Source organism: Puma concolor, chromosome B1 (genome assembly GCF_028749965.1).
Source record: "Puma concolor isolate L17-30 chromosome B1, mPumCon1.1.hap2, whole genome shotgun sequence".
Taxonomy (NCBI): domain Eukaryota; kingdom Metazoa; phylum Chordata; class Mammalia; order Carnivora; family Felidae; genus Puma; species Puma concolor.
In genome coordinates this window covers 35,967,473-35,980,885 of record NC_141670.1, presented here as the reverse complement: position 1 = coordinate 35,980,885, position 13,413 = coordinate 35,967,473, and the positions used below count along the sequence as shown (strand labels likewise).

The 13,413-nt window shown below is 39.4% G+C and overlaps 1 protein-coding gene across 1 annotated transcript in view; it reads left to right on the top strand.

Moving 5' to 3' along the window:
* PIWIL2 (piwi like RNA-mediated gene silencing 2) overlaps nt 1-13,413 on the top strand; it is an 82,075-nt gene that overhangs the window by 19,796 nt on the left and 48,866 nt on the right. The window contains exons 11-15 of the mRNA XM_025932952.2: nt 4,557-4,745; nt 5,341-5,425; nt 6,293-6,382; nt 7,834-7,974; nt 12,741-12,854. Coding sequence (XP_025788737.1) covers nt 4,557-4,745; nt 5,341-5,425; nt 6,293-6,382; nt 7,834-7,974; nt 12,741-12,854 — 619 coding nt within the window. The remainder of the gene's footprint in view (nt 1-4,556; nt 4,746-5,340; nt 5,426-6,292; nt 6,383-7,833; nt 7,975-12,740; nt 12,855-13,413) is intronic.

The following is a 13,413-nucleotide window of genomic DNA, read 5'->3' as shown; positions in this document are numbered from 1 at the left end:
TCTCCCATTCCATCAGTTGCCTTTTAGTTTTGCTGATTGTTTCCTTTGCAGTGCGAAAGCTTTTTATTTTGATGCAGTCCCAGTAGTTCATTTTTGCTTTTGTTTCCCTTGCCTCCAGAGACATGTTGAGTAAGGAGTTGCTGTGGCCTAGGTCAAAGAGGTTTTTGTCTGCTTTCTTCTCTAGGATTTTGATGGCTTCCTGTCTTATAGTTAGGTCTTTCCTACATTTTGAGTTTTGTGTGTGTGTATGGTGCAAGAAAGTGGTCGAGGTTCATTCTTTTGCATGTCGCTATCCAGTTTTCCCAGCACAATTTGCTGAAGAGGCTGTCTTTATTCCAGTGGATATTCTTTCTTGCTTTGTCAAGGATTAGTTGGCCATATATTTGTGGGTCCATTTCTGGGTTCTTTATTCTTTTCCATTGATCTACGTGTCTGTTTTTGTACCAGTACCATACTATCTTGATGATTATAACTTTGTAATATAGGTTAAAGTCCGGAATTGTGATGCCTCCAGGCTTGGTTTTCTTTTTCAGGATTATTTTGGCTATTCAGGGGCTTTTCTGATTCCATACAAATTTTAGGATTATTTGCTCTAGTTCTGTGAAGAATGCTGGCATTATTTTGATAGGGATTGCCAAACAATGACTTCTAACCTGAAAGGTCATTAGGCAACCAAAGCCTAATGAAACTAGTCAGAGCTCAGCTTGTTGTTGGGATTGACTCACTGCAGCAGATCTGGTGGACAAATAGAGTTAAGCACAAAAGGCCCAGTGAGTGCATCTGTTGGTCTGAAACTCCTGGAGTGTTGCTGAGGAAGAGCTTCCATAGTTACCTTGGTGAAACCTTCAGAATTGCCAAAGAATGATGAGACTTCTGTTTTATTTTTTTTTTAATTTTTTTTTTCAACGTTTTTATTTATTTTTGGGACAGAGAGAGACAGAGCATGAACGGGGGAGGGGCAGAGTGAGAGGGAGACACAGAATCGGAAACAGGCTCCAGGCTCCGAGCCATCAGCCCAGAGCCTGACGCGGGGCTCGAACTCAAGGACCGTGAGATCGTGACCTGGCTGAAGTCGGACGCTTAACCGACTGCGCCACCCAGGCGCCCCGAGACTTCTGTTTTATCTGAAATAAAGAAAAGGCTGAGTTCCTGCTTATTGCAGTAAAAAGAGACTGCTGACCTTACATAGAGTATTGGAGAGGTATGGAGTTCAGGACGGCAGTCTTGCAGAGGGGCAAGCAGTAGAAAGTGGTTGCTCAGGCAGTCTATTGTTGATTGATTAGTACTCTGTGGGATGCTTATTGGATTAAGGCGTTCCTCAATGTATAGAAACAAGGGGTTGACATTGGTTAGATAGCTTGCAAGAGATGACTTGATACAGATGTATTAAAACTGGATCTTATGGGGGTGCCTGGGTAGCTCAGTCGGTGGAGCATCTGTCTGACTTAAGCTCAGGTCGTGATCTCACGGTTCATGTTCGTGCTGATAGTGCAGAGCCTGCTTGGGATTCCCTCTCTCTCTGCCCCTCCCCTACTTACCCCCCCCCCTCAAAAATAAATAAACATTTAAAAAAGTGTTTTTAGGGGCACCTGGGTGACTCAATATGTTAAGCATCTGACTTCTGCTCAGGTCACAATCTCAGGGTTCTTGAGTTCAAGCCCCACGTCAGGCTCTGCTTTGACAGTGCGGAGCCTGCTTGGGATTTTCTTTTTCTCCCTCTCTCTCTCCCCCTCGGCCTCCCCCTCTCTCTCTCTCTCTCTCTCTATCCCAAAATAAATAAAACTTAAAAAAATTTTTTTTAAACTGGATTTTGTGGCTACTGGTTACTGTGGCTACAAAATTATCTTTTCCAAAGTTTGTGATGATTTCTTTTTTGATTTCCAGGAGGATGTGAATGTTTGTTATCATCTACTTTTATTACTTAATTTCTTACACATTAACATTAACTTAATAAGAATTTATTTTGTAAATGATTAGCAAGTGTTCTTATCCATTTTTTAATGATATATTTCCCCTCACTAACTTGAAATGCCACTAGTGATCACTGGACACTCAATCCTAATGTATATTCCAGTCTCATTTGGATCTTACTCTATTCTGTTTTTTCTTTTTTCAGATTTAGTAGGGCACAGTGGACACAATCAACCTTATACATTTAAAGTATACAATTTGGGGGCCCTGGGTGGCGCAGTCGGTTAAGCGTCCGACTTCAGCCAGGTCACGATCTCGCGGTCCGTGAGTTCGAGACCCGCGTCAGGCTCTGGGCTGATGGCTCAGAGCCTGGAGCCTGTTTCCGATTCTGTGTCTCCCTCTCTCTCTGCCCCTCCCCCGTTCATGCTCTGTCTCTCTCTGTCCCAAAAAATAAATAAACGTTGAAAAAAAAAAAAATTTAAAGTATACAATTTGATGAGTTTTACTATACTTATATACCTATGAAACATCGCAGTGAAGATCATGAACATACCCATTTCCCACTCAAAATTTACTCATGTCTGTTTCAGACCTCTCTCTACCCACAATGGGCAGCAAGCACTGATCTGGTTTCTGCCACTAGAGATCAGTTTGCATTTTCTAGAATTTTCTAGAAATTGTAAGTAGAATTATATGGCATAGACTCATTTTTTGTTTTTTTGTTATTTGGTCTGCTTTCTTTTCAGCATGATTTTTTTTTATTTTAATTTTTTATTTTAATCTCAGAGTAAAATAGTACAGTTAAAAATCATTGATTTTTATCTACTTTTCAATGTTGAATATTGGAGTAACAAGATATAGGTCTATATTCTTTATCTCCTGCCTTCCTCAGTCCATTTTTAGCTTTTTCTTGATTGGGCCTCCCTCTTCCACATCTCCCACCTACCTTTTCTAATGCAAAAGACAATGATTAGGGGAATGGGCTTTGGTGAGAGAATATTAAAAACTGTCATGGAAGATTTTGAAAATAAATTACAGCTTAAAAAGTGTTTGAATATAGATTGTATACTAGTGGTTACTTTTGACTTCCACAGCTACATATATATAGCGAACTGTGTTTGTAGCCATCTCTCCTCTGTATTTAACCTAGCAGACAGAATAAGGCCACACACACACACACACACACACACACACACACACACACACACACACACACACACCTGCATCCGGCATGTATCAAGCACTAATGGCAATGATGGAGATGATATTTGCAAGCACTTAACACAGTTCTATTATCTGTGCTAGGCACTGTTCTCAACGCTTCATTTATATAAAGTCATTGTGTTCTCTCAACAACCCTATGAGTTAGGTTCTTTCACTGACCCACTTTCACATGAGGAAACCAAAGCACAAAGAGCAGTAACTCGCTCAAAAGTTTCATAGGCTAGTAAGTGTAAGACGCAAGATTTGAACCCAGGCATTTTGGCTCTGGGTCTGTCATCAATGTTGAACTGCTTCAGGTGTCTGATTTTCATCACTTACTATAGTCTTTCTTAGGGAGAGTTCTGCAGGACACTAATTATCCAGAGTGGTAATGAACTGAATGTTCATTCTATGAGGTAAAAAGGAAAAAGGTGGGAGGAATCTGGTTAAATACATTGGAGGTAAATCAAGCTAAGTATGTTTCTTTAGTAGCCTGATATGCTAATGTATGCAGTGAATCTCTAAGCAGGGCTTATAATATGCAGAATGGACTCAACTTTTTTGATTGTACAACCTTTTCCACACTTCTCACAACTTCTCAAGGGACCAGTGTTTCTGAAGAATATACCCTGGGTGACACTGACCCACAGAACAAAGTCCAAGCTCCGATCCTTGACTTACAAGGACATTCACATCTGGTCCCTGCCTATCTTCAGCCTGTGCTTACCATCTTCTGTCCCTGTTCCACCTCCTTGTCCTCCCCATCCCCAGATCCCTGCTTGTCCCCTGCATACTGCTGCCTCTGCCTGGAGTGTCACTCATTCCTCTGCCCCCTGGCATTTCTGCTTGGCAGATTGCTTCTTCAAGTATCAGCTGCCTCTGTAAACTTTCCTGGACTCCCTGGGCATATTCACACATGCTTCCTGTGAGTTACCTGTGTTGGGCTTGTTCACGGCATTGTTTAGAGGTTACCTTGAGGGTACATTTGCCTGTGGTGAGTCTGCTTATCTGCATCTTCAGCATCTTCACCAGTGCTGTATAATGATAGGTATTTGTAATCCTTTCCATTAGCTCAAAAGGGCAAATATAGTTGAAAGAATGTTTTGTTGTTCCACTGTAGACTATCCTAATAATGATGATACAAAATAATTATTTTGTTTGATTTGTTTGAATAAATACCCTTTTTGAAGGCAAACTATGAATTTTACTAATTTGTAGTTGCTGTTTTTGACTTTTACCTTTTCACTATTTTTTATTGATTTTGATTTTTTTGGTAATGTTAAAGAAAAGAGATGAGAGTCCTATCTCTTTAAAGAGACAACTGGAGCCTTCTGGTGCTATATAGCTGTGATCATATCCCTGAGGTACTTACTTGCATCCCCTATCCTTTTCATTGTGCTCTGCATGTACAAATATGAACAGTCTTTTGTCTCTTTCCAAAGGCATGCCATGTATCAGCAGAACAAAGAAAACTTCCAGGATGAGTGCACTAAGCTTCTGGTTGGCAATATTGTTATAACCCGATACAACAATCGTACCTATCGCATTGATGATGTGGATTGGAATAAGACACCAAAAGATAGCTTCACAATGTCTGATGGGAAGGAGATCACATTCTTGGAATACTACAGGTGGAAAGAAGAGACTGACTGGGCTTGTGCCTTTGGGAGGGTGTGGAATGTAATCTACCATTCTATTGCAGGATATTGAGTTCCATAGTAGCAAACAGCAGGACACTTTTAAAATAATTGGATTGGTAATACACCTAAGGTTGAATGAGTTTGTTTGTGGGATTTGATTTCAATATGCTACCCTTACAATTTCATTTCCTTTAGTGCATTTGGAAGTTACTTTATAAATTAAAGCCAGGGCTTTGAATTATATTTCTTTTGCTGGTTTAGAAGTCTGGTTGGAGAGATGAAATTCGAGTCATTAATCATTTGACTATCATTTTGCCTTTCCAGTTGCCCAAGCCTTCAACCTGATACAGTTTTAAGCAAATTTTTCCCTGGACTATTAGACAGTTTCTCCTCCATTTAATTGCAGTGTTAACTTGAGCCTGCCTTTTCCAGCTATAAATACGCTATAATGAGTTTCTAGTGGATTCTTGACAAGGGTATTATGCAAATTGTGTGCCTCAGTGCTAGTTAAGAGAGTCAGACTGTGTTGCTGTTAAGAGTAGTGATGCTGCTTCTGAAATGTTTTCCTGCCTCTGCCCTGCTCTAGCAAAAACTATGGGATCACAATTAAGGAAGAGGACCAGCCACTGCTGATCCACAGGCCCAGTGAGAGACAGAATAACCAAGGGATGGTGAGTGGGGAGTGTCAGATTTGTACTTCCAGCTTAAGTTCTTCATCTTCATCCATGGTGCTGGGGACCCTGGAGCAGAGTTACAATGTGGTTGGGGAATGCTGTGCACGGCTAGGACTTGCTTTTGAAGCCCCCGTAGTGAGGAGCTAAGTACCCATATGAGCAAGTTAGGTTAAGGAAGAAAGAATTTGCTGCTAAAGATTAGAGCACTGCATCCATTAGGGAAGTTGTAGACATTTAACAAACAGGGCTAGGGGCCAGGGGAAAGTGCCTTGATGCTGATTCCTCGGTCTTAGGTGAGAAAGCTGAAGATCAATGGGTTAGATGAGATGGAGGTATCACCTTAGCTTGTATGGAGGCCCAAGAGGGACAGATTGTTTTCTTCTAGTTTTTCCTTTCTTTTTTACCATATCAGTATTTTCCCCTTTACCAGGGTGCCTGGGTGGCTCAGTTGGTTAGGGTTCTGACTTTGGCTCAAGTCATGATCTCATGGTTCATGGGTTCAAGCTTGGGTTCAAGCATGGGGCTCTGTGCTGAGAGCTGGGAGCCTGGAACCTGCTTCGGATTCTATGTCTCCCTCTCTCTCTGCCCCTCCCTTGGTTGTACTCTCTCTCTGTATCAAAAATAAACAAACATTAAAAAATATTTTTTTTCCCTTTACGTAATACAACAGGCTCAAAGTATTGTGACTGAAGGGAAAAGGGTAAAATACTTGCAGTGTTTCATTGCCCTCTTTGGGGTTTTATGTTCCCTAGTGTGCCAGTTATGTCCCTGCAGGCCCAGCCATGAGCATGGCATGTCTGTCAGGTCACGGGAACAAGACAATCTTCTACTTCCTTATTTTTGCTTTCCATTCTCTCTTCAAAGCTGCTGAAAGGCGAAATCCTGCTGCTGCCTGAGCTTTCATTCATGACTGGAATCCCTGAGAAGATGAAGAAGGACTTCAGAGCCATGAAGGTGAGAACTGCCCATGTTGAATGGAAGTCCTTTTTGATAGCAGCTTGAGCTAGACCTGGGCAGGCTTGTGGCATCACCTGGGTAGGTCTGGTCTTCCAGGCTCCAGTTCTCCTTTCTATAAAACATGATCCAATGTCCCTTCCGACACGCTATGAAAAAGCTGATCAGATTTCCCTTTTGAAGAGTGTTAGAACAATGGAATGATTGGATTATAAGGTAAAAGGAAACAAGTATCTCTGTTTTAACCCTAACCAATCAAATAGATGACTGTAAGCTAGTCATATGATCATAAGAGGTTTTTTGAGAGCACTGAGTTTTTCTAGCATTGCTACAAGCCTTCAGTCTATTTGAAGGAGTGGAGGAGATAATGTAGCAAAAGGCAATCCACAAGTCAGAGGCTGACGTGAAAGGATAAAAGTTTATCTTGGGGCTTGGAGTGTCCAGGAGGTGTCAGGCTCAGCCCCGGTAGGAAATAGCTGAGAAGCAGAGACGTGCGCAGCAGCATGAATCCAGAGCCAGAGTGCTTTGCCTCCACTCTGTCTGCAACGCTTGGGACTTTCCACACTTGAACTACTGTGCTGCCTCACTTTTTCAGCCCTTGTCTGTGTTACCCTTGGATCCATTCCTGTCTCCAATACCACAGACTATTTTCAGTAACATCGTCAAGAGCCTGAAGTGAAGCTTAACATTCTTGTAAGAGATTTCTTTCATGTTTACTTTTGTTCCTTCTCTGTTTCTTACATAGGTCAAGGCTCCTTCCTTACAAGGCTCAGTCACCTAATGATTTTATGATCACAGAGCTATCTGTGTAGCCACGTTGACTGGTGCTAATGACTGCCTCGCAGGGAACAACTGTACTGTTCTTTGGTCTCAGAAAAATAAAGAACTCACTTATGTGATAGTCTTCATATACACCTTCTAGATAGATATTCATTCAACAATAACATTTAGAAAGCACTTATTATTGTTGAAACATTGGACAAAAAGTGTCTTATTGGTGACATTAAATATAGTGCTCTGTAGTATGACATGAAGATTAAGACTGGATGTGATTTTCCATTCTGTTATGTTTGACTCTGTGCTGGGTACAGAACGCTTTCCCCCATATTTTTCTGAAATATTAAATAGGTATAATCAAGCCCCCTTTGCTCCTGTTTCATAGACTTTCTTAGGAATTTTAAATTCAGAACCTGGCTTTGAGAAAGAGATAAGGTCATATGGGAGAAAGAAACAATAACATTTCAAATTCTTTTATGGTTAAAATTTTAACTGTAGACCTCATTCACATTCCTGACAGATGTTTATTAAAATCCTTGGAGGTATTTGAAAATTCTACAGATTTCAATGGGAAAGAGGTTTTCTTTTGGAAATGTTTTTAGACACATTGGGGTTTAACTTCATGTTGGAGAAAGTAATACTTATAACATTATCTCTGTCTTAATTCTATTTAGGATTTAACCCAGCAGATCAACCTGAGCCCCAAACAGCACCATAATGCTTTGGAATGCTTGCTGCAGAGAATTTCGAAGAATGAGACAGCTAGCAATGAATTGGCGCGCTGGGGACTCTGTCTCCAGAAGGATGTACATAAGGTGAACTGGAGGATGTAGTGGAGTAGGAACCAGCATTGACCAGCAATTTTAAGAGCTTAATGAATGAAACTGGCTGATAGCTCCCTACCTTATCTTTATTTTGGAGTTTTGCTTTATTATTATACTTTTTTTGGGTCCTAGTCATAATATTTGAATTTCCTTATCTTAATTTGCTACTAGCTCTTACAGATTTTTCTTCTATATTTCCCAGGGCTCCGAGGTGTTAATTTTTAGTCAGGCAGATGGCACAAGGAATATTGACTTACAATTTACCTCATTTTCAGGTTTCCAACCCAAATAATTCTTAAGGTTCTGTATGTCCTTTTCTTTTTTTTTTCTTCTCCAAGAAGTAACTTGTGATTCTTTGAATATACTATTGTCATGCTTTCTGTAGGCATAGAGAGTCTTAGTCTTACACAATCGAATTTTCTTACGGCCCTTTCTACCTGCAGTTTGCTGGAATCTGCTATGTTGTATTTTATGCAACGTGATCCGTAGGGTAGAGGCAGCATGAGATGGTAGAGTCCTTGGCCTTCAGTATCTGCTTATTTGTCTTTGAATCTGGGGGCGCCTGGGTGGCTCAGTCGGTTGGGCATCCAACTGTGGCTCGGGTCATGATCTCAGGGTTCGTGGGCTCAAGTCCCACGTCAGGCTCTGTGCTGACAGCTCAGAGCCTGGAGCCTGCTTTGGCTTCTGTGCCTCCCTCTCTCTCTGCAGCTCCCCCCTCTGTCTCTCTCTCTCTCTGTCAAAAATAAACATTAAAAAAAAATTTTATTTGGCTTTGAATCTCAGCTCTACCACTTGCCATCTTAATTACTTTGAACAAATTGCATAGCATATTGTAGTTTCTTTATCTGTAAAATGAGGATAATGATTGAATTATAAAAACTTAAATGGTACCATCTTTCGTATAATATGTGACACATAGCAGGTGCTCAGTAAACATTAGCTGTTATTATTTTTCACCTGCTTTCGAGATTATACCAAAATAATTAATTCTGTCTTTTCTGTAATTCTTTTGCATTTTGAATTGACTCCTTGTTAAAAATTTCTTTTTCTCGGGGTGCCTGGGTGGCTTAATCAGTTAAGCGTCCAACTTCAGCTCAGGTCATGATCTCACAGTTCGAGCCCCACATCGGGCTCTGTGCTAACAGCTTGGAGCCTGGATGGAGCCTGCTTCAGATTCTGTGTCTCCCTTTCTCTCTGCCCCTCCTCTGCTCACACTCTTCTCTCTCTCAAAAATAAAGAAATGTTAAAAAAATTTTTTTTTAATTTCTTTTTCTCTGTTTTAATAAAAGTAATGGATAGTGAATAAGGAAAATTTGAAATTTTAGAAAATATAAAGAAATAAAAACATCAGTAATTTCATCATCCAAAGATGATATCTCGGTGACTTATTTTAGATATTTATAAAAGATAACTTCAGGGGCACCTGGGTAGCTCAGTTTGTTAAGTGTCCAGCTCTTTATTTCGGCTCAGGTCATGATCTCGAAGTTGTGGGATCAAGCCTTGTGTCGGGCTCTGTACTGAGCTGAGCGTGGATCCTACTTAAGATTCTCTTTCTCTCCCTCTCTCTCTGCCCCTCCTCTGTTCACACATGTTCTCTCTCAATAAATAAATAAATACATAACATATAACATAACATAACAAAATAACATAAAATATACTTTGGTGTATTTCCTTTCCCTACACTTTTTTCTGTGAGAATAAATCTTTTTCTTACAAAGTTGTGATTATATTGTGTATGGTTTTACATCTTCTTTTTCATTTAATATCATATCCTGAACATGTTTTCGTGTTATTAAGTGTCAGTTTGAAGACATAGAAAACATAAACCAAAGAAGAAAAAAGTTCATCTTGCTGTATCAGGATAACTACTCTTAACATTTTGGTACATAACCTTCATTGGATTTGTGTGTGTGTATGTATGTGCATGCTTACATGCTTACGCACACTGACACATAGCATGTATTCATATAGTTTCCTTTTTTCCCCTCAGTTTTTCCATGTCATTTAATATTTTTCTGAATATTTTAATGGCTGCCAGATAGTTTATTAACAATTTCCTTTTCTTTTACATTCAAATTGAATTTAGTATTTTTCTGTTAGAAATAGTTATTCAGTGAAGAGCCTTGTAACTGAATCTTTTTACATGTTTATTTTCATAGTCAGATTTATGGAAGTGGAATTATTAGGTCAGGGGACACTTATGTTTTTAGTGCTTTTGTTGTATATTGCCAGTTGCCTTCTAGGCTCAAGTTTCAAGGTTTAAGGTTCAAGTTTTTACTTTCATATCATGAGTTTGATTCCTTACACTCATGCTAATATGGGCATTGTTATTCTTTATGTTAGATTTTGATAATGGTAATTAAATCATTGAAATTTCTTTTGATTATAGATGAAATAAGTAGATATATTTTTTTTTAATTTTTTATGTTTTTTTATTTTTGGGAGAGAGAGAGAGAGAGTGTAAGCAGGGGAGGGGCAGAGAGAGAGGGAGACACAGAATCTGAGGCTGGCTCCGCTCTGAGCTATCAGCACAGAGCCTGATGTGGGGCTTGAACTCAGGAACTGTGAGACCATGACCTGAGCCGGAGTCAGATGCTTAACTGACTGAGCCACCCAGGCGCCCCTGTTATTACTTTTTTGTATTAAAATTTTTTTAATGTTTATTTATTTTTGGGAGAGAGAGACAGAGTGCAAGCAGGGGAGAGACAGAGAGAGATGGAGAGACAGAATCTGAAGCAGGCTCCAGGCTCTGAGCCCAATGTAGGGCTCAAACCCACAGATTGTGAGATCCTGTGCCAAAGTCAGATGCTCAACCAATTGAGCCACTCAGGTGCCCCACCTCTGTTATTTTTTAATAAGCAAATGGTAGAGATCATAGAAAGTCAAAATCCTCTGTAATTATACATCCCCAGAGATAATCACCACTAAGTGTAGATGCATTCAATTTTTTTTAGTTTATTTTGAAAGAGAGCGCAAGCAGTGGGAGTGCAGCAGAGAGAGGGAGAGAGAGAATCCTAAGTAGGCTCTGCACTGCCAGTACAGAGCCCAATGCAGGGCTTGAACCTATGAACCTTGAGATCATGACCTGAGCCAAAGTCAGATGCTTAACTGACTGAGCCACCTGGGCGCCCCAGACTCAATTTTTATGATGCATACATTACTATTTATTTTTTTGTAAAAACAGGATCATATTACCTGTTGTTACAAAGGGGCTGCAGACTGGTGCCGCCAGTCTGGAAAAGAGTATGGAGGTTCCTCAAAAAATTAAAAATAGAACTACCCTACTACTCAGCAATTGCACTACTAGGTATTTATCCAAGGGATACAGGTATGCTGTTTCGAAGGGACACATGCACCCCAATGTTTATAGCAGCACTATCAGAAACAGCCAAAGTATGGAAAGAGCCCAAATGTCCATCGATGGATGAATGGATAAAGATGTGGTACATATATATATACGTATATATATACATATATATATACATATACACACGCACACATTGTATACACAATGTTGTACATATATATAGATGTATATATGTATATATACACACACACACACACACACACACACACACACACAATGGAGTATTACTCGGCAATCAAAAAGAATGAAATCTTGCCATTTGCAGCTACGTGGATGGAACTAGAGGGTATTATGCTAAGCAAGGTTAGTCATAGACAAATACATGATTTCACTCGTGAGGACTTTAAGACACAGAACAGATGAACATAAGGGAAGGGAAGCAAAAATAATATAAAAACAGGGAGGGGGACAAAACATAAGAGACTCTTAAATATAGAGAACAAACAGGGTTGCTGGAGGGGTTTTGGGAGGAGGGATGGGCTAAATGGGTAAGGGAGTTAAGGAAGCTACTCCTGAAATCATTGTTGCACCATGTGCTAACTAACTTGGGTGTAGATTATAAAAAATAAATTATAGAAAAAAGTGATTTCAATGTTGGCAAAATGGTTCATTATGCTGTTATATCAACTAAATTATTTTCCTGTGTTTGGATATTTAGATCTGATTGACTTATTCCTAACTTTAATTTGTTCTTTCATTATATTTATGTCTTTTCCTGCCTGCTTTTCTTTTTAGAGTATAATAGTAGGTATAGTTTATGTTCAGCCTTCTTGAGAAATTTTACTTTTCGGCACCTGGATGGCTCAGTTGGTTAAGCGTCTAGTTTTGGCTCAAGTCATGATCTCATAGTTTGTGAGTTCAAGCCCCACATCAGGCTCTGCGCTGACAGTGTGGAGCCTGCGTGGGATTCTGTCTCCCTCTCTTTCTGCCCTGCACATATGTGTGCGTGCTCGCTCGCTCTCTCAAAATAAACTTTAGAAGAATTCTTTTTAAAAAAAGAAATTTTACTTTTAATTTTCTACTTGCAATTTGTCCCTTAAAATATTTTTAAAGATTATATTCCTATTTATCTTGAAATTATAGTTGTTTTATATGCATTGTCTACTTCTAAAGAGATAATGCTTTCTAATCCTTGTTTTGGGAGACCATGTTGGAAACTTCAATAATTAAAAAGCCTTGCCTATAAAAATTTTACCTGTATTTGTCCAGGGTTTTATTGACCTGGACTCATTGCTAGCAGTTTCATTTTTGTGCCATTCTCAGGGGTTATAACAGGAACAGGTCTATACAGTGGAGTTGACAAGGCCCAAGAGAGAACAGTGTCAGTGTTTTTTCCTAAATTAGTGTTTGCAAATGACTCATGTCATGTATACTTTGTTTTCTGTTATAGATTGAAGGACGTGTTCTGCCAATGGAAAGAATTAACTTAAGAAATACTTCATTTATCACATCTCAGGAACTAAACTGGATTAAGGAAGTAACCAGAGACCTTTCCATCTTGACTGTAAGTGACTTTTAAGGTGGTGAAGAGAGGACCAGTATTACTAAAAATATGGAAATTAGAAAGCAGGGATGATTCAGTGTCTTCTTTTTGAGGGAGAGTACCAACTGAATTCCCATCCTGAATTATCTGCTAAACAGGGGTCCTTCAAATAGAGCAAATTGACGAGTTGTTAGAGGGAAGCACTTTGGTTGGCCATAGACTTAGGAAAAGGAAATAGATTGCTATGGTAATTCATGTAGTGCAAGCCTAATACCCAGTCTCCCATTTATTTTCCTTTATCTTCCTGGATTTTCCCTGGGGAGTTACTTGAAGATGTTTTTATCCATGAAAGAAGTAATTAAAACAGTCTCCCACCAAGAGAACTGAAGAACAAAATTGTGTATCAGTATTTTTAAATGTTTTTGGCTAATGTGGTCTTTTTGGCCATGCATAAAGTACATCTGTTTCTAAAACTTTTTATTGAAATATATTTTTTTTTTTAAACTTTTTTTTTTTTTTAATTTTTTTTGTTTTCAATGTTTATTTATTTTTGGGAGAGAGACAGAGCATGAACGGGGGA